Source organism: Eutrigla gurnardus (genome assembly GCF_963514095.1).
Source record: "Eutrigla gurnardus genome assembly, chromosome: 4".
Classification (NCBI taxonomy): domain Eukaryota; kingdom Metazoa; phylum Chordata; class Actinopteri; order Perciformes; family Triglidae; genus Eutrigla; species Eutrigla gurnardus.
This window is the reverse complement of record NC_139918.1, coordinates 30,737,247-30,762,562: the sequence shown is the minus strand read 5'-3', so window position 1 is coordinate 30,762,562 and position 25,316 is coordinate 30,737,247. Positions and strand designations below refer to the sequence as shown.

The 25,316-nt window shown below is 43.6% G+C and overlaps 3 protein-coding genes across 6 annotated transcripts; 2 read left to right on the top strand and 1 right to left on the bottom strand.

Moving 5' to 3' along the window:
* The first annotated feature begins 194 nt into the window (after nt 1-194).
* Nucleotides 195-7,551, top strand: olfml2bb (olfactomedin-like 2Bb). Of its 3 annotated transcripts, none has more exons than XM_084007004.1 (9): nt 195-1,174; nt 2,132-2,398; nt 2,504-2,611; nt 2,944-3,048; nt 3,244-3,475; nt 3,983-4,627; nt 4,713-4,889; nt 5,313-5,524; nt 6,142-7,551. In XM_084007004.1, the coding sequence occupies exons 1-9, from the start codon at nt 899-901 to the stop codon at nt 6,529-6,531; spliced, it is 2,412 nt and encodes an 803-aa protein (XP_083863130.1). In that variant the 5' UTR covers nt 195-898; the 3' UTR covers nt 6,532-7,551. The 3 variants fall into 3 exon arrangements, with proteins under 3 accessions (XP_083863130.1, XP_083863128.1, XP_083863129.1); XM_084007002.1 differs by having other exon boundaries at nt 2,944-3,108; XM_084007003.1 differs by having other exon boundaries at nt 275-1,174; nt 2,944-3,108; nt 5,313-5,509.
* dusp12 (dual specificity phosphatase 12) lies at nt 2,212-18,100 on the bottom strand. Of its 2 annotated transcripts, XM_084007007.1 has the most exons (9): nt 17,899-18,100; nt 16,660-16,944; nt 16,250-16,363; nt 15,744-15,862; nt 15,507-15,594; nt 15,125-15,216; nt 14,599-14,678; nt 14,239-14,411; nt 2,212-2,340 (listed from the first exon to the last, which is right to left on the bottom strand). In XM_084007007.1, the coding sequence occupies exons 2-8, from the start codon at nt 16,920-16,922 to the stop codon at nt 14,268-14,270; spliced, it is 900 nt and encodes a 299-aa protein (XP_083863133.1). In that variant the 5' UTR covers nt 16,923-16,944; nt 17,899-18,100; the 3' UTR covers nt 2,212-2,340; nt 14,239-14,267. The 2 variants fall into 2 exon arrangements, with proteins under 2 accessions (XP_083863133.1, XP_083863132.1); XM_084007006.1 differs by lacking the exon at nt 2,212-2,340 and having other exon boundaries at nt 13,807-14,411.
* Nucleotides 18,101-20,709: 2,609 nt separating this feature from the next.
* Nucleotides 20,710-25,298, top strand: prg4a (proteoglycan 4a). The gene is made up of 12 exons (XM_084007727.1): nt 20,710-20,745; nt 20,872-20,980; nt 21,655-21,771; nt 22,245-22,358; nt 22,623-22,703; nt 22,923-23,012; nt 23,287-23,373; nt 23,609-23,748; nt 24,183-24,342; nt 24,612-24,710; nt 24,911-25,033; nt 25,108-25,298. Exons 2-12 carry the CDS (start codon nt 20,905-20,907, stop codon nt 25,287-25,289), a joined length of 1,269 nt encoding a protein of 422 aa, XP_083863853.1. The 5' UTR covers nt 20,710-20,745; nt 20,872-20,904; the 3' UTR covers nt 25,290-25,298.
* The last annotated feature ends 18 nt before the right edge of the window (nt 25,299-25,316 follow it).

The window sequence follows — 25,316 nt, the reverse complement described above, 5'->3', positions numbered from 1 at the left end:
GATCATGAGTCGGTGCCAGGAGAGACAAGTGTCCTCATGGCTGACAGGAGAGACTGCAGGGAACCGAGGACAGTGATCCTGTGACCGGTCCATGTCTGTCTCTCACTGCCCCCTGGTGGCGCTGTGATGCCGGCTACACCTGGACAGGTTGTCAGTCCATCCATTCACTCAGAGTCTCCAAGTCACCTGAACCATAAAAGGAAAGAATCACCTCAACCGGAGTGGGATTCGAGCCCATATCCCCCGGGTCAAGTGGCGGCAGCGCGACACCTCCGCCACCAGAGAGGCCCGAACTGTAACCGGAGTTCTGGATCCGATGGGCGCCTTGAGGACTGTGTTGCGTTCATAGATATAAAGTCTGGCGGCTCCGTTTGAGTCTCGTAACCCTTTTCAGATCAATAGCCACATTAAGGGGTCTCTTAAATGACCGAGCTACTTTAAAGGATCACTGAATCACATGAAGAGGTTTTACCATTCTCTCCGTCTCTCTCAGACACGGACCCAGCCAGTCCTGGTTTGGACCGGGTCCCGTGTGGAGGTCTCTGTACCATCTGTGCCACCCATCTCACCGGCGACACGTCGCCTGGAACCGAACAGACCTCCTTCTTTTGTGTCTCGTTTCTCCTCCATCCTTCCTTTCTGATGGCACGTAAACGTTGTTCCGCTTCATTCACAACTTTGGTGATGTTGAGACGCATTTGAGGACCGAGCGGAGCGTCGTTTTTACGCGTTTGGAAGCCGGACAGCTCTTCTCTTGTCAAGCCGAACTGACGGTTGGATACGCGGGTGTTTTTTTTTCTCACACCGGACCTGCTCAAACATTTCTGGCTTTTTCTACCTGATAATTCCGAGTTTCTTCACCGAGAGCTGCTCGCTGTCTGCGGCGCCCGGAGGAGACATGTGGCGCCGGTTCTCACTGCTCGTTTTGTGCTGCGCCGTCAGTGGTCTTGATGCTCTGGAGGCTGAGCCCTCGCGGGAGACGATGCTGGTGACCGAGGCAGCAGAGGTGGATGGACCGGTCCAGGGTGCTCCCCACGCGGCTAAGGCGCAGGACAGTCCGCGGGGAGGGGAGCAGCAGTCCCCGGGGAGGGACGCTCCGGAGCTGAGAGCCGAGTCGCCCACCGCCGAGCCTCTGGAAGAGGAGCTGGCGAACCAGGAGAACGTCATGAGCCAGGTCCGTGCACTCAGAGGTCCTTCCTCGCTACACTGCAAACACAAACTCCTAGTTTAATGACAAAATGCGTACGCGAAACGTACTGTAGAGGAAAACAATCAAATATTGCATAGATTATAAAAAGATACTCTTTAATTCGGCATTATCAAACTTAATTTCCAACACGTTTAAATGTGTTATCCGCTCACATTGTCCTCCTCAGTGTCGCTGCTGGCCGGAGCATTTTTAATATTGGTAAATCATGGTGATATATATGGTCAGAAGCTCGACCCCAGGCCAGATTAGTTTCCCTTTCTCCTCATGTGTGTCAGATCACATCTCAGTTAGTTTCTCTGTGAACTCAGGAACATTTTCCATCCACTACATCAAGTGCAAAAAAAGTAAAAAAAGAAGAAAAAAAACCCACACAAGAATGTCAAACGTAAATTTTCTTATTTCCAACATGAAAATGAGATTGAGTGCTTGTATTAGACGGCAGTTTTATTTGAAAAACTAGGCCCATACTTTAGTTTTCCTTTAAACCCGATCCAGGACCGGTCTGTCAGTTCAGCTTAAATGAGTGTAAATCAGATCCAGGCCTCTGTGTGTGTGTGTGTGTGTGTGTGTGTGTGTGTGTGTGTGTGTGTGTGTGTGTGTGTGTGTGTGTGTGTGTGTGTGTGTGTGTGTGTGTGTGTGTGTGTGTGTGTGTTGCATCCTACTGGTGGTTGGTTATGTAATATCCTCCAAACCAAAAAGTGGCTGTTTGTAAACGCCTGCAGCTGTCGCATCACTGCTGCAGCTGCAAACCATCACTGACGCTGCAGCTCTGCTTTTTACTTTTCATTGATCATTTCTAGGTTTACAGACTGATAAAAAAAATACAAATTCTCAAAAAATGGGTCAAAAGTTAAAGGTTGTGTATTATTCATTGAAAGTTTCCATGAAAGTGATGAATCAAACTTCCTCCCTCTCTTCCAGCTGCTGGGCGACTACGACAAAGTGAAGACCGTGTCATCCGGGTCCGACTGTGTGTGTCGCTGTATCGTCCGACCAATCAAACGGTCCGACTGCAGCCGAAACCAAGACAGCGACCTGGCGTCCCAGCATTCTTACAGCGTGGAGACGGTCACCAAGGGAACGGACTGCAAGAAGTGTGTGTGCATGGCTCCCCCGTCCGCCGTGAACCCCTGTGAGGGAGAGTACAGGTTCAAAAAACTACAGGAGGCCAGCAAAGATGACATCAAGGTAGAAGCACACACACAATGTCGGTTTAGTTTGTTGAACTTTAGCTGATTCCCACATGATCTTTTTTTTCTGTGACATTTCTCTTTGTGGTGTTTGCATATTTAGCTGGCGACCATAATTGACCTGTTGGAGGGCTCTCTGTACGGGATGGACTTGCTAAAGCTCCACTCCGTCACCACCAAGCTGCTGAGCAGGGTGGACAACATGGAGGAGGTGAGCACAAACAAACACCACTCAGGTTTCATATTTAATGTCCTGACGGAGCAGATGGAAGCACGCTACGAGGTTCCCAAGGTGTTCCTTCAGCCCAAGACTGAAGCTCCAATCAGAGATACTCGATGACAACACAAGAAAAATAAACTCTTAATAGCCATAATTAATATGATTGCAGTCAGCGGGGCTCGTTATTTATGAACAATCATTTACTTCATCACATTTTTCCACCATGGCAACTCTGTGAGATTGGCTGTGGAGTCGTCTGCTCGGGGTCACCGCCCCTGCCGAGGATGGGATGTTAACGGGATGTCGTCATGTGTGCATTCCAGGCTCTCGCCCGTAACTTCACCGAGAGAGCGAGAGAGAAAGAGCGTGCCAAGGAAAGAGCCAAGGAGAAGGAGAAGGTGAAGAAGGCCCAGCAGAAGAAAAAGAAGGTGAATGATTTGGGTCGTGCAGGAGAGAAAAGTGGAGCGGTTGCCAATGGCAACAAGCAGGTATCGACTGTCTGACATGTCGGAAGCAAAGTCACGCATCTTATATCTCATTATTCAGAAATATTATCTCACCTGAAAATCCCAGGGGGGGTTTTTTCCAATAAATGATACAGAAATGCTCCGGTTCTGTTGCAGAAGAATAATGAAGGCCAGCTGAAGAAGAACCACCAGCACGATGGACTGGAACAACAACAACAACCGACCAGGAATAAGACGGCAACGCAAAACCCAATCAAAGAAAAGACAGAGCCAAAGCAGCCAAACAAAGACAAGAACAGCATGGTGGTCAGGGGCGTGACCTTTTACAAGGCGGAGGGAGAGAGCCACCAAGAGGAGGAGGAGGAGGAGAAAGGGAGAGGGAAAAATAGTAAGTCGAAGGCTTCCTTATTATTGTAAAGCTTTTATGTCACTGATGACCTGAAGTTTCTCCTCCTCACCTGTCAGCATGTCACTCCATCTTAAATGACATGTGACGATATGATCCCGCCAAAATCACATCTGCTTAAAACTCTTAAAGTGGCACTTAAACATCCTGGAATCACTTTACATTTAGTTAAGAAATCATCATAAGGTCTGCCTCCATAAATAATAAATAAATACATAATAAGTCAAGTAAATTAAAAAAATCCTGTATCTAAAAATAATATCTATTTTTCACATCTCTACTGTGACAGTGAGCTAGACAGCTTTTTCAAGCCACTCTATATCATCTCTACATAGCACACATTCATGAATGGATGAATCTGATACATCAGATGTAAATGTTGTCTGGTCTCGGGACTCCTCAGGGCTTCCCAGGACATCGAAATGTCAGGGAAAAAATAATTCAACACAAAAATGTCTTCTTCTCTCTCTCATTTTACTTCTTTTACAGCAGGTCAAACTGCAATTTCTTCACTGGACTTACTGGACATTGAGACATTGAGGACTTTCCCCAAGAAGAGTCCAGCATCTTCAACCACTGTTGGCACACAACTAGAACCTACCCAGCAACCAACCGCTCCCCCGACTACCACCCAACAAACCACAACTACAGCCAGACCAGTTCCCACCACCACCATCACACCAACCACTCAACTAACCAGTAACGTACCACCAACAACTCCACAACCAACAACTCCACCACCAACAACTCCACAACCAACAACTCCACAACCAACAACTCCACAACCAACAACTCCACCACCAACAACTCCACAACCAACAACTCCACAACCAACCACGACCAAACTGACGACTACTTCCCAGCAAACTACAGCCAAACCAGTTCCCACCACCATCCAGCCAACGACTGAACTGACCACTAACGTACCACCAACCACTCCACCACCAACCACTCCACAACCAACCACAACCAAACTGACGACTACTACCCAGCTAACTACTATTCAGCCCTCAGATACCGGTACAGGCCCACCCATTGAGGCGCCTCCCACGGCAGAGTCTCGGCCAGGATCCAAAAGTCGACTCAGCTGGACGGAAAGCCCCGCTGACCAACCTAAAACCACGAAAAAGCCTGGTAGAGACACATATAGGACAGAAGTCTATCTGCTGTTGAGTCTGATTATAGAGTCTTGATCCACAGTGTCTCTTTTGTTCTTCAGTGGTGTGTAAGGACACGCTGGCCAGCATCTCTGAACCGGTTCAGCAGAACTCTTACGGCTTTAGTGATGGAGCCTGGATGAGAGACGGTCGCGGCCACGGCAACGTCATCTACCTTACCAATGGTCACTATGGCAACAACCTCATAGAGTTCCGAGACATGGGCAGCTTCAAATCAGGTACGGGAGTTGTTTGTGTGTGTAGAAGGCAGGCGGCAACCTCCGTTCCTGAAAAGTGCATTATACTTGCATTCTCTCTACTGGCCATCAGGGGGCGACTCTGGTTGCAAAAAGAAATCTGAATGAAGCTAATTCAAGAAATTCACGTCTTAACCCACGTTGAAATATTTCACCATTTTCAGCAAAAACTCAGAAGCTAGAGAGAACCGAAAGACCTTTAGAAAACGTAACCCATTAGCACCACTGAGGTAAACGTTTTTGTACTGTTTATATAGTGGAGAGAACCAGTAAAATATAGAAATACTTTCTGCAGACGCTGGATGACATGTCGACAGTTGAGGTTGCACTTGTTCCAAAGGTCATGTTGTGGACTGGGAGCCTGACCAGCAGCATGTACGTTCTCTGTTTGTTCTTCCTGCTCAGGTCAGCCAAGTAATTCCTACAAGCTGCCCTACAGTTTCACTGGAACAGGCCACACGGTGTTTAACGGGGCGTTCTACTACAACCGCGCCTTCAGCAGGGACGTCATCAGATATGACCTGAGGCACCGATACGTCGCCGCCTGGACCACATTACACGATGCCATACTGGAGGAGCAGGCTCACAGGACACAATCTGAAGTCAGTGTGCTTCATGTGAGCGTGGCGGCTGTGATGTAACTGTACAGGAGAAACGCTGCATGATGATTTACACTGGGGACACTTTAATGGGGTCATAAAAGGTCAGCGCGGGGGAACAAAAACACTACTGGAGTATACTGGAGTTTAAAAGGTCAGATAGCGAAGGGTAGAAACGACTGCTTGTGTTATGTTGTGTAAAGTTCAACATTCTGGGGAAGACATGCTTTTGTTTTTTAGAAGAAATGAGAAGATCGATGCCACCCTCTTGCTTGTCCGTTAGGTGCAGCAGTTTGGAGCTGGTTAGCGTAGCTTAGCATAAAGGCTGGAAGCCCTAAGTTTAATTCCCACTGACCTTCACTTGTTAACACGTTGTATCTTGTCCGTTCCATCTGACCATCAACAGAAATGTGATGGATTGTCAGAAGCTTTTCACTTCCTAAGAGCGTTAATTAGATCTTACCGAGAACCCTTTACTATTCCAATGGTTTTTATCTAGAACCTGTTTAGAGGAACAGAGAACCCTTTTATATCCCGTACATCTTTTGTAGAGCGTAGAGCAGAGAGGAACTGCAGAGTCAGGTTAAAACACTTTAAGTGTGATTGTGTTTGAGATATTTTTGCTGTTTTTCCAGGTGCAGTTTGCCATCGACGAGTCCGGCCTCTGGCTGCTCTACCCGGCTCTGGACACCGAGGGCTTCCACCAGGAAGTGATCCTGCTCATCCAGCTCCACCCCCGAGACCTGCAGCCGATACAGAGCTTCCGCACGGGTCTCCGACGCGGTCGCTACGGGAACAGCTTCCTGGTTTGCGGCGTGCTCTATGCAGTGAACAGCATGGAGCACCACTACGCCAACGTGACCTACGCCTTCGACACGCACACGCTCACCCACACCGTGCCGAGCCTGGCGTTCACCAACGTGCACTCGCACACCTCCCAGCTGGCCTACTGCCCTGTGGACAAGAAACTGTACGCGTGGGACAACGGACATCAGATGACGTATGATGTCATCTTCGCTTATTAACACAATGAAAGGACAAATTACTCTTATCGAGCAAACAAAGCTGAGGACAGATAAGATAAGTGAACAGATGTTTTTGGTTCTAAATGACTGTGGATCGCTCTAACTGAAGGTTTTATATTTGCTGCTTTGTCACGCACACAAGTCAGTATCACGCAGCACCTAACTCAGAAAATAAATTCATGTTTGGAAAAAGGACAAAAACTCCAGGGTTCGTATGAATGAATATAAATAAATGTATTCACACATTTCTCTTTTTATCCAAATGGATGGGTGCACCGACACGTTTCATCCACCAGAGGTTTTGTTGCCTAAACCTACAGACTGGAATAAGAAGGGAATGTAGTCATGGTGACATCACCTCATGGTTTTTTCAGACTACAGCTTGGATGTTTGCAACCGGTGAAGGAAGTGACCATATTTGGGCTGTGGAGGAGCGACGGGTGGATCTAATGAACACAAGCAGCACAGGGGCAACCTTACTGGATCTGGATCCATCTGGATTTTGCTAAAGAAAGTTAGCTTCATAATTCAAGGTCAACTTTACAGCTAAGCGTTAAAGTCATCTTAGTAGCTAACTAGCATTGGTAGCGTGGTAGCAGCCTGTCAATCACCAGGTAGCCCCGCCCTAAAGCATATCCTGCTTTCTGGTCAACTTGAACATGTTGAAATATTTCATGAGGCAAAAATGCGAATTCCCATATTTGCCTCATTCACGACAAATAATTCACCACATGTTTGATGTGAACACAGCATTGCATCTAACATGTCATTTACTTTCAGGGTGTAATAAAGCAGCAGCCTTTTTTCATATTGCCAAGGTCCATACAGTATGTTTTTTTTTTGTATATTTACCCTCATTGCCATTCAGTTATGTTCTGATAGTACGTTTCAGTTCAGGTGAGAACCAGAAAGGGCAGCTTTGCCACATTTCACTCATTTAAAACACAAGACAAGGTTGATTGCAACTGCTAACCACAAGTTTGCCTTTTTCCGTTTTTTTGTTAATTTATAATAAAATATTTAAAAAAGATGAAGGCTCTCCCTTTGTTTCTCTCTCTCTCTCTCCTCATTCCTTCCAGCCAACTGGACATTATTTCTGGGGTTGATTTAGTTTTCCTGGAAGCAGCAGAGCCACTGGAAGGTTCCCAGGATGGAAAACAAGCCCCATCCAGATGCTGGTGAACCTCAGGACACAGACCAGACCTTCTACCATAAGAATCTCATCATCAACTCCTAGAAAGACCATCTCCCGGTGTCTGATAAGCTGGTTTGGTTTTGTTCACAGTTCTCTTCAGATCAAACCAGTCCATATCCACTAAAGCACTAAAGCAACTAACGCATTTATAACAATAACACTTTTTCACAGCAGGCGAGCACAAGGGCCGTTAATAGCTCAGCGTCGTGGACTTGTTTATGGGCCCTCTGCTCCGGTCTAGCAGCTAATGGACTCTCCAGAGAACTAAACCTGACACACACAAAAATGTTAACTGCAAAATAACGGTACAATCGTATGCACAAAATAGGCTATGGCTCACACAAAGTAGGACACCAACTAGAAAAGAGATGGCTCCAAACAACAATATACAAACAAACTGGCTGCAATACGACTTGTGTTCCAGTAAAGCTGATTGGATCCTGTGGAAATTACATCAAAAGTTATATAACTGCCATGTTTATGCATGTGTGTGAGGTGTGTGTGTGTGTGTGTGTGTGTGTGTGTGTGTGTGTGAGGGGTGTGTGTGTGTGTGTGTGTGTGTGTGTGTGTGTGTGTGTGTGTGTGTGTGTGTGTGTGTATGTGTGTGTGTGGTAAGTGACCACCTAGCAGGATGCAGAAGAAAGACGCCCATTCACATCGACTGAATACTCTGAATGTGTGTGTGTGTGTATGTGTGTGTGTGTGTGTTCTGTAGAACTGTCTTTAAACCGCTTGGTCTGAATGTCTGAAAGCCTGGTGACCACCCACACACACACACACACAGACACACATCCTTGTCCATGTGGCAGTGTAAGGACACCAGCCCAGAAGATCGATTCTGGTCACCAGCCTTTCTGAGGGTTGTAAAGGCACGTTCACAACAAACACCAAGCAAATGTTTGCTTCTTGTTAATCGCTCAAGTTTAGGATCATTTGTGTTTATTCTCCTCACACTAGACACCCCAGACCTCCTTACCTCCACATAGACTACGACAAGGTTTCATCCACTGGATTTCAGTTTCGTTACTATACAGATGTCACATACAGATCCCTTTACTCTGTCTTTGTGAGGACCCTCATTGACGTAGTGCATGGCGTAGCCCCGTTAACAATCACAACTAGATGTCTAATTGTTTAAAGCCAAACAGGCCTTCGGAGACCAGAAGACCAGCTCCAAATGTCCTCACTTTCCAAAATTGTCTTCAAGTTCCAAAAATGTCCTCAATCTGAAGGTCTAAAATTAAAACTGGTCCTCACAATGATAGTTGTCAAAGTGAACACACACACAAACTCACAACACACAAAATCCAGAGAACACAGTGCTATCTGTCTAAATTCACTGAGCATAATGTCTGGTTTACCACACACACACACACACACACACACACACACGGCGTAATGCCTGGTTTAAAGATAGCAGCGGTATCTGCATTGACATTCCTGACCACCACTGAGCTAAAAATGTGTACAAACAATGAAAAAGAAAACAGGAGAAAGGAGGTTTATCACGATCACATCACTCACTCTTCGGTTCAATTGTGGGCGAAATGAGAGGGGGAGAATTTAACGAGTATGGAAAGAGAGGAAAGGGGGAGGAGGAGGAAACGGAGGAAAGATGAAGGGAAGGAGAAGTAGAGGAAGGAATAGAGAGCAACGTAAGAGACAAGGAGAGAGAATAAGAGGGATGGATGTCGAGGTCAGAGGTCACAACAAAGGAGTTTCTCCACATGTGAGGTTCTATCGGAGATCCCTGAGGGACCACAGAGGTTACACAGTTACGACATCAAAGCTGATTGGCTTTGCATCAGAGCAACACGCCGATTATTCGCCTCATTCATGTAATTTGCGCCACAGAAATCACCCACCGCAAATTCAGCCAGCGTTAATTCGCTTCATGACTTTATATCGCTTGCGAACGCACCTTGAGGGAGCTTTTGCAAGCCAGGTGGAAAATATACATAATCAAAAGGTTTTTTTCTACGTTCACTCTCACGAATTTCAGGGGGGAAATGAAGATATTAAAATATGTTTTTTGGCTGCGCAGGATATGAAATGCAGAAACTTTGCTTTCGCTTCCAGCCAGACGGAGGAAACACTGGAAAGCAGAGGAGGTGAGCGATGAACAGAGGGCAAGCCGAGGTGAAGGGAGGAGCAAAGTGGTGGAAAATAATACAGAGGGCGACGAGACAGCAGAGACCTGATGTGTCTCCCAGACTTTAGGTCTCAACATCTGTTTTTTCACTCTGAGAGTCTCAGACACACGGAGACAAAAAAATGTTGCGGTCCACACGAAAGATGGAAGCGACACTCGAATGACACGAGCTCAGGTAGCGTATAGAGATACGCTAAGGTTTAAAACAGCTGAAAGGCCAGAAAAAGTTGAATCCATCACGGAACAGAAAACCCGCTTTGGTTGCCACGTCTGTCTGCAGCCGAGTTCAGAGAACAGAGAGACAGAAATAGCTCGTTCTGCAAGGCGGTCTTGCAATTAATCTGCAAATATTGCACTTTTTTCAGACTCCCACAGTTTACTGCCAAAAAACGTTTACATTCCTCTGAGTGACGACCGAGACCACGACTGGTGAGAATCACCTATCGGAGCAGCAGATCCGAGTCCCGAGTGCTTTTAAAGTGGTTCTCCCACGAGCCCAGACCCAGAAACCACATGGTCAGGCGGGTCGGGGGTTTGAAAGTGACTCACATCCTGCATCATGTCACTCCTTCGCCCTCCCGCTGTTGTTCCTGAAAATCTTCGTTGGATCGGGTTACAGGAAGCGGGCTGATGAAAGTCCTCTCTGGCGAAGGCAGAAAGCAGAGCGTGTTGAGTGTCTGACATCCACGTGAACGCTGCGCTCATTTACGATGCTGCCAACTCTGCTGCAAGACACATCTGCTGGACTCATCTGGTTCCAGCCTTACTCAACTCACTGTTGCTTCTTTGTGCAACAAAACGAGAGCAACAACTTAGACGTTTATTACCTGACAATTATCGTTAAGTCTGCTTTAAAACACGCCGTGCAGAACTGAGTGTGACACTAATGTGCATTAAAGTGGTTAAAGTCATCAGACCAGAAACTGCAGTTGGATGACGCCTCTTAACTTTCCTCCCATGTTATAAAAGTGAAGCTAAAGTATCACAGATACGGGCCATCGTCTGGAGTTTATGGTCTCAAACTCTAGTTTCAAGTCTTCTTCAATCCAGCATGATGTTCATTTAGTACATTATGGTCCATTTAGAGTCAAATAGACCATAAAACAATGGATTATTTACAGGCGGGGCTACCAGGTGATTGACAGTTCGCTACCATGCTACCGCTAGTTAGCTACTGAGATGACTTTAACTCTTAGATGTAAATTGGACCTTGAATTATGAAGCTAACTTTGTTAGCAGCTTCACTCCAGTAAAGGTGCTGCTCTGCCGCTTGTGTTCATAAGATCCACCCGTCGCTCCTCCACAGTCCAAATATGGTCACTTCCTTCACTGGTGGCAAAACCTCTGAGCTGTTGATGTCCAAAACCCAAGATGGCTACGGCCCAAATGCCAAACTTGAGGCTCCTAAACCGTAGTCCACAACCCAATGGTCGACGTCTATACTGCTTACCCTGAAAGCCTGGTTGTGTTTTAAAAAGGGGGATAAAATATGAGGGATACTAAAACAGTATTTCAGATCTGCAGGCCGGTTGAAGAGGTGAACGTGCTTCACATTCTGTTAAAAAAATAAAATGTCATCTTACACACTTACACCTTTAAAGGAAAACTCCGGCTTTGTGACAACAAAAATATAAAGCTACACACGTTTCAACATCTGGCATCTGCACCACTGCACTTAACTGTTATTACTGCAGTCACTCAACGTCAGCTTTATTAGCAAACACACAAACTACAGACCTTCAGCAGCATTAAAGTGAGAGCACTGACCTGGACGTCAGCCAACATGACCCTGCTCACCAGACCGGTGACTTCAAACACAATCATTTATTTAAATTCTGTTAAAGTGCATCTTTAGAGCACTTGAAGATTTGTTTTTTAAATCCTGCACTTTCTGAAGCTCTTACAGGCCGTAAAGTTAAACAAAACCACCCGAAGAGAAAGTGAAGAGGATGTTTTTATGGACATCCAGGAGTCTTTGTTCAGCTTCACTGTAGAAACACACACCGTCTATGAGGCGCATCGTTTCCACACAGGAGGACGGCGTTCAAGTTTATTAATAAAGGATTTTACTGTTTGTTGCTTCATGCCGAGGCTTCAAAATGCAGTTGAGGGCTCATGTTCATAAAACCAGGGTTACAATAACGTAACCTTCATATCGGCAAACCATCGACATTTCTGAACCGAACAAATATTCAGCCTCGTATCACCGGAGCACTGACGCACAATGCCACGTGGTTAACGTTCATGGTTTACATTAAAATAGTAACATAACTACGCAAATAACAACTTCACATGGCATTACTTAACAAGCCTAAAATCAGCTAATCATTTTGGTTTCACACACGACACAAAAGGTGGTCGCCTGAGTGAAAGTCCTGTGTTTGTTTGAAGCATCTGCCACCCGTCTCACCCAGTCTTAGTAAAATTCCTTGCTTGGTTTACTCGTTATTACACCACGTCACTGTTAATAACGGCCGCTCCATGTACCACATGACTTTAAGCAAAACCACTTAGTTAGGTTTAGGAAAAGAGCGCGGGGTGACATGGAACGTTTGCTTTTAGTTTCACACGAACAGCAGCCTCCTTGATGAAAGTCCTGTGTTTGTTTGACCTCTCCACCTCCCCTCCATCCCTCCCTGTGGGAACCAACCGTCTTTAACAGTTGCTCTACCCATAATGCAGCGGGTGCGTCTGATGTGGTCAGCCACAATCTCTCATTATCGCAGCTGATACAGCTGAGTATTACTAAGTATTACTAAGTATTACTGTATGTGCACAGAGTTATAGTTTCACAAAGTCTGGGAAGTCCCTCCTGATTGATTCCTAATTCCAGCGCTTATGAGAGCATGGAAAACTCAAGACCACATCCCCCAGTCTCTCCTCCATTCCTTTCTTTTCATTTTCACACATTTTCACTTTACCTTATTTAAACCCTTTACCCACTTCTTTTACATAATAACCCTCTTTTGGTTGGTGGTCACTATTTTCTCTCCTCCCCCTCCTCTCTTCATCACATTTCCAGTGTGAGTGCTCCAGTTTTCCAGCCGTCTGTTGGACATTACAGCTGAGTTACAGTCTGAACGACCTCACTCAGTAACAATCCACATACTGTACTGTAAACAGCTTAACACTCGTCTGTTGGCACCGAGGCGAGGAGACGCAGCAGCTTTGTTGCTCAGTCGTGTTAACAACAATAAAAGATTCTGTGCATGAGATATATTATAATAAAGATCTGTGGTGGATCAGGACAAAGTTCATAATCACAATGCAATGAACCTGAGCTGATAATTGATGGTTTATCCATCAGATGGAAAAGCCTCTAAATTAATCCTGAGCCACAACAACTCAGTCTCATATAACACTGTTCTAACACTGAATGCCCTTTTAGATCACATCCCTACTGTGCTGCTCTGACAGAGGTCCATGATCAACTCTTTTCCAGATTCAACTCCCAAACTGGGATTCTCTGCCCGCAGCGCCCTCAGGTGGTGGACGAGCGCCACCACACCCTGATGGAGTATAGCTACAACTAAAATATCACTAAATGTATGTAAGAGCAAACAAATACATCAAACAATGACCACTTTAACTTAACATAATCACAATGAACTGCATTATAAAGTACTTTATATTACACATATAGGAATTATAAAACATTATGATCAGTGTTGACTTTATTAAGTATAATGATATGATATGATTGAGCAGGTTCAAAGTAGATATCGACCCCCAATACAGTGCAATACTCAATGATTACTGTAGTACAGTACTGCAAGTGGAATGTAGTACTATTGTGTTTCATACGTATGAGATTGTGAACTATATTCCTACATACACAGTATTCATTAATTAATAAAATTAAGTATTTATTGGCCAAGAGAACGGTTTGTTCTGGATGTAGAAAACTTCAGCAGCAGCATTAATCACCTTTTCATATAAGTATGTCTTTATTTGTCATTTATTTACAGAATGTATTACAGAATAGACATCTGCCCGAGGTTCGGACTTTAAAAATAGGTAAATATCAGGGGAATTGTCCTGAAAAATCAGCCGTGGTGTTAATAGAGTTGGTTGATTACCAAAAGGCCAAAAACAACAACCAGTCAATGCAGCTTTAAATCTGCTGTAATTGATTTTGGTGCAATGGAAACAAGCCATGAACACAACATTGACCTTTTGATCAGAAATGGTGTTTGCAAACATCTGCTTATTTAGAGAATAAGGAGCTAACATCTCATATTCTCTCTCTTTCAGCTCTGTGTTTGGTCTCCACCAAGTCTCTTTCGCTGCTAAATGCTCCACTTTGTCCACCAGGGAGTCTCTAACTGTGTACAGTGGCTTCCCAGAGTGCTTTGATTACTCCGTCCCACAGAGAGATCCTGCAGCGTGTCATTTCTGCATGTTGAGTTGTCGGATCTCGTCCACTCTGTTGCGATGCAGCTGGAAGGCCGGAGTCACCCAGCGACCGCACGAACACCGATCACCACACCAGCTGAACGAGCCCAGCTTCGAGCTACACTTAGGACACAGCAGCTGCACACACACACACACACACACACGCACACTCTTCATTATTATATATGTCATAAGTCATAAGCAAAATAAAACTCCACCATGTTTTCCGGAAACATAAAAGTGGACTCGATGAGAATCAGTTCAGGTATTGTATTTTATGGCGTGTGTGTGTGTGTGTGTGTGTGTGTGTGTGTGTGTGTGTTACCTGTCCATCCATCACTCCAAGTAAAGCTTGTTCCATCCACAGCACGGGTTCAATGAAGTAAGACGTACACCGGATGTCTCCTGTCAAAAATGCAGTTATTGGATCCACAGAGTAAGTTACGTTATGTCTGTCAGCAGGATTACGGAAAAAACGACCATTTTCATGAAATTTGGTGGGAGGAGGAAGAACAGGCCACAACATTTCTGAACCACGATGTTGTTCCCACATTATTGTTCACTTTGGTTAAAGGTGCTTAATACTGGGTTAACTACAGCGTTCCCAATCTAAGTCAAAATCCCCTGACTTTCCATGTCTGGAGAAGACTTTTTCTAAATTCTCTGATATTCCAGAAGTTCCCTGACCTCTGGGAACCCTGCATGTACAACATTTCGGGCTTGGACTTGGATCACCTGAACGCAGCTCTCACCTCTGACATCACAAGCAAACATGGAGGTGGCTGAGCCGAGGCGGCTCCTCCAGTATCTCAGTCCCTCCGAGCCTCACAGTTCTGTGGCTGTGTTCTTACCGGTGAGGTTGCTGGACTTCTTGTAACCAAACGCCGGCGCTCCCTCTCCCACCGGGTGACTGAGGAGACTGGAGCCGCGAAACAGAGTCCGTCTGCAGAGGAAGAAACAGATAAGAACGGAGCTGGAGTCAGGATGTTGAAACATCCCTTTAAAATACTTAGACGCTGACTCAGACTTATTTCCTTATAAGGCTGAGTCACTGTCTTCTATTAAGATTCTTCTAGAATCCTGATTACATACGTGATGAAAGTGTCATGTCACCATTATCCTGTCCATCAGTATTATTATTAATATTATCCCCCATCATCAAAATGTGCTCAGAACTCTCTAAGTGGCACAAAATGAACCTCAGCATCAAGATGACACTCGTCCACGTTTCACCTGCACTTCCTGCAGCGATAGGACGCCTCGGAGGAGCTGGAGTGGGCGGGGTCAACGGCAAACAGCTCCCTGGGAACCTGCTGCAACTCTGTTTGCACACACACACGCACAGATACACACACAAATCAATGCAGTTAAGAACAAAGTGATCTCTTGGTTGTGTGTGTGTGTGTGTGTGTGTGTGTGTGTGCGTGTGTGTGTGTGTGTGTGTGTGTGTGTGTGTGTGTGTGTGGTTACCTGGGAACTTCTCCGTGAGCTTGGTCAGTCTGTACTGTTTGTACAGAGGACTGGAGGAGTCCACTTCACACTGCAGGGACTCGTACAAACACAGCTGCTCCTCAAAACCCCGGTTGACCCTGAAAACACGCCGCATCATCTGCGCTGCATCCAATAACGACATTCGACGACATGAGATGTCCTCTCATGGTGTGTTCATAACAAACGCAAAGCGAACATTCTGTGCATCGCTGTTCCATATAAAGTCAACGCAGAGACACGAATGGACGGCAACAGACCCAATGTTTTTATCTGGTTGTTTCTATTAAATCAAAGGTAAACGGTTTATTCCAGCTGTGGTGAACCAGCCAACGTGTGTCCTGCTAGATCTGGTGAATACAGCTTGGTGAAATCCACCGAGCACCTCTGGATGATGTCATGAACCCAGACAGGACGCGATTGGTTTCCTGGTGGATCTGGGACTTCACGTTTGGTCTGAACACACCATGAAACACACAGGGACTTACTGTACGTCCTGTTTAACAGTCTTCAGTCTGTCGTAAGCCTCAGTGAAGCCCAGCTGGTATCTCTTCATTAGATAGGCAGTAATGATGGCGGCACTGCGACTCCGACCAGCCTGACTGACACACACACACACACACACACATTACAGCTTTTAATGATCATTTATCGAAGACTGAAATGTGTTGTCAATGAAAAATAATGGTGAGTTGCAGCCGCAGTTTACAGTAACTGTACATGTTGGTGCAGGGATGACATGAACTGGTAATAGCATGGAAAACTATTGAATAAGACAACAATATGCAATTATGTGGTGAGGAGAAAAAGAAAACGTCCTTTCATGAAGTGAAAGAGCTGTGAAAGTGTTAAAGTAAAGACAAAAACACTCTCAGACCGGACAACGCCGCATCCTTACCAGTGAACAAGTGCAGCCCCGCCTCCATCCACGGCCTCCCGGATGAACAGGAAGCAGTCATCCATGTGACTCAGGAGGTCAGAGGTCGCCTCGTCCAGAACGTTCACCCACTTCCTACTGAAGTCCCGATCAGCGGGAACCAGAGGGGCGGGGTCCATCGAGTCCACAGACAGGATGTGAGTGACGGCGGCGTCGGCCAACGCCGGTCTGTCACTGAGGTCGGCCGCAGTGCCGATGTAGAGACCGGAGTCCACCAGGAGCATCACTGCAGCGACGCAGCTGAACCTAATGCAGAAAAAAAGGCATTAAAATGTTATTAATTTAGAAAAGCTTCTTAATTCCCCAAATATTCCTGACATTACATGATGATGGTTATAGCAGATTTTATCTACTTGAAAAGCCCGGATATCACGGAGCATAAAGTCACACTGAAATGAAAATTAAATAAATAAACACCTATTTAACAATAAATTGTATTTCTTTCAACCAATAATATCTCATCAAGCAAGAGGTGGTCGTGAGCTAATGTTTACGATCAAATCAAATTCCTCCCACCATTATTACCTCCGAGCCTGTTTCACTCAGAAATACGTCACCATACGGAAGATAAATAATCTCCTCAGCTCAACTTTAAACCTCCTTCCCAAAGATGAGGCGGCCAGCCTCATTTGTTTGATATTTTGGTTTCAAAATATGGAAATAAATAGTCAGAAAAACAAATAAACTATATATACAGGTAATTTAAAATATAGAAAACATTTCCAGTGTTTTTGGGGATTTTATTCATGTAAATGCTTACTCGATTTTACGTCTCTGAAGTCTATTTGTAGTCAACTTGAGACTTCTTGTAGTTATTTCGAGTCTTTTTTTAGTCAGTTTGAGTCCTGTTGTTGTTTTTTCGAGTCTATTTGTAGTCAGTTTGAGTCTTGTTGTAGTCATTTCGAGACTCTTTGGATCACTTTGAGTCTTGTTGTAGTCAGTCTGTCTTCTTATGGACACTTTGTGTGTCTTTGTAGTCACTTAGATGGGAAGGGTGAGATGGGTCTTGTAGTCAAGTTGAAGAAACGTGTATTTAGCTAACTCACGTTCTCTATGAAGCTACATCCGGGTCCTCTGAGAAGCTAAACAAAATAAAAACGATAAAGCTCATAAAAAGCTCAAACCCTGGCCAGACAGAGCTAGTATATAAAGCTGTCTGCCTTGACATTAATGACATCATCGACACGGTGGCTAACTCACCTAGCACGTTAGCTTAGCCTCTCACTGGGTTGATCTCTTCCGGTGAAACTCGGCTGTTAACCGCGTTTAAAATGTGATTTACTGACCGAGTCGAGAACAAATTAACAACGTTACAACAGCAGTCAAACAAACCCAAGTACTCGCCAAAGGAAACGTGCAGTAACCGAGTTGTTTGGTTCGTCTTTAACATCGTCCGGGCGGAAACAAACAAGAGGACTGTTTCGTTCCGGTGTTACAGAAAGATTTTGGACGCGATCGTTAAAAAAAATCTGTCGTGACGTGTTTTCCTGAAGGTTGGAATTGACATTAAAAAGAAGGAATAATAAAGTTAGTTATTGAGTTTTAGTTTATCATGCAATATTTATTTATGTTGATAATTAATAGTGTTTTTGAGAATCTATATTTAATTTTTGTTTTATGTTATTTTAGTTGTTTTTTACTTATTTGTACCATATTCAAAATAAATACAAATACATTTAAACTAAATGGTTCTCACTGCCCACTTATATTTATTAACACAATTCCCATTATTAAATGCATGAAAATACCTGATAATTATGCAGATAGGCATATCATTTGTTTTCTTGAATGACCAAATGGCGCGTTAAAAGGATGTAAAGGATGTTCCGGCGTAAAGGGGATAAAAAAATAAGCAGTGAAGCACCTTTATTCAGCATTTAGAGGATTCATTCAAACAGCTCTCATCATGGCTGATGCTTTTGATCATTTTTGAGTCTGTTTGTGGATGTTCGTAACACTGGAGTTGGCTAAAGATTTATAAAAAGAACATTTTGTTTGAGAAAACATTTGATCTCATAAACATTTCTAGGAACAAGTGGAGTGACCACTCCACTTGTTCCAAGAGGATGAGGTCATGTACCAAAGGAGGGCAGACACCTCAAATAAACACTTTTATTTAGCCCGTTAAATGACTAAACGTACGCTCACACGGTCAGGTTGAATGGAAGTCTATTCTTCTTTCGTTTGCCAGACACACTTTGAATAAATGTGTCATAATGTTTGTCTGGCCTCCTGTTTCTCATCACCAGCTAAGTGTGTGTGAACTGGCCGCCGGCGTGCGTCCCACACTGTGTAAGGTCACAATGTGGGGTGTTAATAAAGTTTTATGATCTGCTTACATCAAGCTGCATGACCAATCACAAAACGCTGGCGTGACCACACCCCTCCATGACGGCTCATTGGAGGCTTCTCATCACACGTAATTAACTGCTGGAGTAAAAGCTCTGCGGTGAGTCAGACCAGCAGGTGGATGGGAACAGAGTGGGCGTGTTGACGTGTTGCTTCTGTCCCAGTCGGTTATGAGGGCCCCTGGGACAAACCACATAGAGTTTAATGAGATAATAAATCAAGAGAGAATTTTCTGATAGCCTTCTATACGATCAGAGAAGAGTTGCCCCCTGATGGCCAGCAGAGTGAATGACAGTTAAAGGCACTTCAGGATTGGCTTCACTTCTCAGAATCGGAGGTAGTCTTCAGCCCCACTTCAAAAAAGTGAGAACTGTCCCTTTAACGTAATAATGGAAGAGATGAACAAGAGTGTCTATCTGACTCTGAAGTCAGTTCCTCACCACATTGACTTCGTGTCAAACCCTCGTGTAGACGCTCTTTACGAGCCGCGTGCTGAGCTGAACTTTTCAAACTCCACAGCATAATTATCAAACCACATGACATCAGTTCTGGCCCCAAAGCATCTCGTTCCTCCAGAAAAAAACAGGTGTCGGAGAGTCAGATCACGTGTGGGTGAAGCCACAGCGCTCACAAGCGTTTTATGGTTCATTTCTTGGTCACTTTACGTAAACCGTCGAATAGCACAGCGGGTATTTTCACTCCTTCATTTACACACTCTAAAGAAAATCTAAACAACCTTCTTCCCGTCCTTCACTCGTCCTACTCACAGAAAACACATTTCAGCCTTTAATGAATCCTGGAATCAGTTTTTAACCTTTAATCCAAACTGAAAATAAGATCAGAGCCTTGATAACCATCTTCTGAATATCTCAACTGATATCAGCATCACCCTCTATTGCCTTTCCTTCACATTTATTCATCTTTTTTCTGCCTGCCTCTCTACTTTTATAAACATGAATCATATCATATATGCACATACATAATAATAATTGTTGTTACTATTGTTATTATTATTATTAATATTACTGTCATCATCTTAATATATCATATCATTATCACTACTACTACTATTCATATTTTATTTATATATAATTTATTAAAAGCCTAATTGAGATTAATCATCCAGTGTCCTGGGCCATGGCAGCAGCAATATTATTAATATTATTATTATCATTACTACTATTATTTTTTCAACATTCTATTTATTGATCTGATTACCATTATTATTCATGTTTTTCTGATTAAATAATTTCCTTATATATCTGTATATTTATTTCATTTATTGTTTTCCTTGTGTTTTGTTAGGAGGGTAATGTACGTGTCTCTGTATCCTCATGCACATCTTGACATCACTAGACGTTTTTACACAAATGGTTTATTAAAGGGGGAAAAGGTTTAATGTAGAATATATAAAAGAAATGATTGAAAAAAAGAAATAGAAGACAGACTTCTTTGTGCAACAGAAACACTCAGTAAAAAAGAAGTATTTCTTAATCAACGTGTTGCTGTGTAGGAGTTCCTTTATTGCCAGCGTAGGACGTTTAAGTAGATTTTAATGAGTCTGTGGGTGAAGTGCAAGAGTGTGTTTGTGTGTGACGCTGATTAAAAGTGTCCTTTGTCTGGTATATAAGAGCAGCAGATCGACAAGACAAGGAAGACGAAGAGGAAGAAGACGAGGAGACGTGACACACTGAGAAGGTAACTCCACCTCGCTCATCCACCACAGTGGCAGCTGTTGTTTCTCATGTTTGTCTGTTGTTTCTCATGTTTGTCTGTTGTTTCTCATGTTTGTCTGTTGTTTATCGTGATCATTCCTGCTCTCAGATCAGATTTCAGACACAGACTTGAGTGAAGAAGATGACGAGGATGATGAAGATGTCACTGTGGCTCCTGTCGCTTGGCTTTGCCGTGACCTTCACAGCTGCTGAACCAGGTACCACAGTCACTCCGCCGCCATAATAAAGCTTTCACTTCAAATCAGAAAGTCTTGATATACTTATACTTACAAAATGTACTCTCTGAAAGTATATTGAAAGTATACTAACAATTATGCTTTCATAATAATACTAATAACATCCTTTAAAATACTATTGTACACTTTCTATTAAAATATTCGAGGAATATATACTTTCAGTGGAGAAATAGGTGTTATTACTAAAGTGTAGGCTATACATCACCTTTGTTGTTAAATATATTGTTGGTAATTTTTTTTAAATATATACTCAAAATGAATATACTGTTGTAACAATTAACTGGAAACAAATCTAAAATAAATACATTAATTAGAATAAGACAGAAGTATAATAGTCAATTTATTTCTAATAAACAAAAATGTAAATATATTTGAAATACAGTAAAGTATATTTATTTTTCCCCCAGAAGGAATGTCTGTTTATAGCTTTGAAAAATAGCAGAAAAAAAGTTTTTTTAATCAAATTGCTTTCAATCAATTTTCTCTTATTTCACTCAATATTTCTCAGATTTTAGCAGCATTTACTTTTGTAGCATAATTCCTCGTTTTATATGATTGTATGTAACAGATTTTTTCTCGCTTTCTCGTGTTCTTGATTTTGTTGATATTTCTTAAAGCCGCGTGCCTCCCATCAGGCAGCTGTGTGGGCCGCTGTGGCGAGGCCTTCACCAGAGGACAACAGTGCTCCTGTGATTTCGGCTGCCTGCAGCATAACGACTGCTGCCCAGACTATGCAGCAATTTGCACCTCCGGTAAATCACCCAACTCACCTGTCAGACACTCGATTACCGATTCATCTGCTGTGGGACACAGCGGAAATCTGGAGGACTAGAACAGACCACAACGAGAGCAGATCACATGACTGGATTTTAGTTTATAGTAATTTAAGGAATTATTCATAGAGTCATACTGACCAACAAACAGAATCCAATTCAACTCGATGGCATGCTTTATCCTGTTAAATGTTTTTTCTGTTTGTTTCTATGACTGCTTTAACAGAATTCTTTTAGCTAATTTTTCAGTTTCTATAGAATTTTTGAGCCTCTTTAGCTCTTTGTTTTGGTTTCTATGAACATTTGATCTGATTTCTTTCAGCAACCTTTTTGGTTTCTATATAAACAATCTTCTTTAGCTTGTTGTTTTGGTTTCTTGGGAGCCTTTTAGCCTCTGTAGTTGCAACCAGTTGAAATAAAGCGTTAATAAGAAATCTGTCTGTGGTTTCCAGATCAGTCCTGTCAGGGTCGCTGTGGGGAGACATTCAGGCGCGGTCGGCAGTGCGAGTGTGATGCACAGTGCCTCCAGTACAACACCTGTTGCCATGACCACCTGCTCCACTGCGGTAAGCAACCACAACCACACTAGTCTATACACAGACAATGATATTGGATTGTGCAGCTTAAGTTGAATGTAACCCTTTTAGATCATTTTGCATTGTTGCTCATTTTGTTCACCTATTTCACAAAAGGGCCAAAATGCCAAAGAAAATAAGTAAAAAATCTTAAGCTTTCCTTTTAAATTTTTTTTTTTTTTTTAACAAAAGATCATTTTGTTTCATCTCATTAAATGAAACATAAAAACCTTCTTTGTCCGGATTCTCCTGTAGATGTGAAGAAAACCCCCGCCGGTCTGCCTCCGATGTCCAACCCTTTCCCTTATAATCCAGTTCCAGTGTCACCAAGTCAAGGTCAATTATACAGAAATCATTTCAATATGGAATTTAACATTTGTTCAATTTCATTGGATACATTTGGAATAATTAAAAACATCTAAGAAATTTGATTGACTTTTGTTTAGAAAATATCTTTGTTTATTTTGATTTTGTTTGAATCTTTGATAACTTAAAGATGAGTATTTACTTCAGTAACCACAGTTGACCAGACTGGCATAATGTTTTGGTTCCCAGGTCTCAGTATCTCGCTGGGATCCAGCACCCTGCAGGACATAGCCCAGGCATTGGGTCTGGTGGAAGGAGGTCCTGAGGGGCCGTGGACAGGTAGGACAAGTGGTCCACTTTAAGCGAGTGCTTCAGCTTCAGTCTCGTGTCTTTTAATAAAGACGACTTTGGACGTCACATTTACAACACAACAGTATGTTGTTGTGTCGTAGGCCAGAGCAGGAACGTCAAAGAAAACAGACACAATAACATCTTAATTTTACGCAGTAAAGTTGGGAAGAAACACTGGATCAATTTCAGCCCAGTGACTTCTAGTGTGTAACGTGTGTGTGTGTGTGTGTGTGTGTGTGTGTGTGTGTGTGTGTGTGTGCAGGACTCCTTGCTGATGCCGACCTCTGCAGTGATTCTCCCATCAACGGAATGACGGCTCTCAGGAACGGCACCATTCTCATATTTAAAGGTTGTATCAACATGTTGCTGCAAACTGTTTACTATTTATGGATACATTTTAGTATACTGTTAATATATTTCCAGGACATTTCTTTGTTAGTTTGTTTGCAATATACTATTGAAAAAGTACATTTATTTTGTCCCCTGGGATATTCTGTATCACTGTAAATAAATACGTGTTGTCGTTTATAATATAAAGATATATATATATTGTGTGTGATTCTACGAGGTAATATGTGTTTCAGGTGACCTCTTCTGGTCTGTGGACCCCGTCAGTCACTCGGTTGGTCATCCACTGAGTATCTTGGACACTCTGGGTGTCCCATCCCCCATCGACACCGTTTTCACGCGCAGCAACTGCCACGGAAATACCTACATCATCAAGGTACAAGTACTACTACGAGTCGTTAGCTACTACAACCATCCACAGCCGCTGCATTAATACCACAACCATTCCTGACACTACTGATACTAGATTATAAGTATTATCACTCCTACTGCCATCACGACGTTAACCATTCTTTATGTGAAAGCTTTTGATTTTTGTTTATACTGTTTTTATTCACATGTATCATTAGAGTATTATGTAAATAAAGTGTAATATTATTATCATATAACAGAAAAGGTCAGTGTCCAGTCCAGAATAGTCCAGTTGTTGACACAAATATCTGATTACTGCTGCCTCAGATAGAGGAGGAACATATTTACAGAAGCATCACATTCTGATATTCAACAGAACAGAAATATTATTATCTAGGTCTAAAAGCAGGTTTTACAATATGAACTCAACCAACTGTCCTCGTCATCAAACCCCTGCAGGGAGACCAGTACTGGCGTCTGGACGGGAACATGGTGATGGAGCCCGGCTACCCCAAACCTCTGGTCTCCGAGTTCCCGGGTCTGACAGGAGTCATGAGAGCTGCACTGGCGGTACCCGCCACCAGCAGCAGACCAGAGGCCGTATACTTCTTTAAGAACAGTGAGGACGACACAAAGACAGGGATAAACTAGTGGACAGGGTGCTGACTACTGTTAGCTGTATTAGTTATGTTAGCTGTATTAGTTTTGTTAGCTGTATTAGCTCTGTTAGCTGTTAGCTCGCTGCAACCACGAGGTCTTTGAGTCATAAGTGAGGACAAACAATACTGGTCTGACCGGTGCAGTAAATGGACATGCAATGTGTCTTTTTAACATGGTTTGAGTTTATGGACGTGACCAACAGCAACTCCATCTACGTCTGTCCTCTAGGAGACATCATGCAGAAGTTCACCTTCCCAGCGTCCAGCGTTCCCTCCTGTAGCAAGAAACCACGCGGCGCCATGAACGGACGTTTCACTCGCCAGGCCGGTGAGTCGACGAACAGACTTCAAAAGCTCAGAGAAATTAGAAGCATGTGGAAACCAAGCACCACTAACCAACAGTATTATCATAATGAACTAACTTTATATTTCCTAAAGCACACTAGTATTAAAATAATTATAGAAAAACTTTTTTTAAGTGTGTAAATGTACTCAAAAAACTGTAATGTAATTTCTCACCACCGTTAGTTCGAAGTGATGAGATCAACATCAGAGTGTCGCTGAAAGGCTTCCCCGGCCCGGTCACGTCGGCCCTGACGCTGCCCATCCCTCAGAGGAGCGACGCCTACGAGCACTACGTCTTCTCTGGTCGTAAGTAGCATCCTGTCTGCGTTCTGTGTCTCTTGTTATGAAGCCCAGTCTGAAATCCATCTTCTTCTCTGCAGCGCTCTTCTTCCACGTCCAGATCAAGGGTGGCATGCCCACGCTGGCCAAACCTAACCCGCACGCCATCCTCGCACCCTCACCCATGCTCAGCCCTGCCGCCGTCGCAACCAACATGGCCGCTGACAATGCTAAGCCCCGCCTCCCGGCCAACTCCATCATGGTCTGGCTGCACTGTCCCTAGAAACCGTCCCGACGCGGAGACAGATCA

Bases quoted from the DNA above. Each gene is read 5' to 3' on its own strand.
- olfml2bb (XM_084007002.1), top strand. From the start codon at position 899: ATGTGGCGCCGGTTCTCACTGCTCGTTTTGTGCTGCGCCGTCAGTGGT. The intron at 2,612-2,943 runs GTGAGCACAAAC...TGTGCATTCCAG, and splicing joins GGGTGGACAACATGGAGGAG to GCTCTCGCCCGTAACTTCAC. The intron at 5,525-6,141 runs GTGAGCGTGGCG...CTGTTTTTCCAG, and splicing joins CTGAAGTCAGTGTGCTTCAT to GTGCAGTTTGCCATCGACGA.
- dusp12 (XM_084007007.1), bottom strand. From the start codon at position 16,922: ATGCTCCTGGTGGACTCCGGTCTCTACATCGGCACTGCGGCCGACCTC. The intron at 16,364-16,659 runs GTAAGGATGCGG...TGTGTGTGTCAG, and splicing joins GGGGCTGCACTTGTTCACTG to TCAGGCTGGTCGGAGTCGCA. The intron at 14,679-15,124 runs GTAAGAACACAG...CATTTTTGACAG, and splicing joins GAAGTCCAGCAACCTCACCG to GAGACATCCGGTGTACGTCT.
- prg4a (XM_084007727.1), top strand. From the start codon at position 20,905: ATGACGAGGATGATGAAGATGTCACTGTGGCTCCTGTCGCTTGGCTTT. The intron at 21,772-22,244 runs GTAAATCACCCA...TGTGGTTTCCAG, and splicing joins TGCAGCAATTTGCACCTCCG to ATCAGTCCTGTCAGGGTCGC. The intron at 23,749-24,182 runs GTACAAGTACTA...AAACCCCTGCAG, and splicing joins GAAATACCTACATCATCAAG to GGAGACCAGTACTGGCGTCT.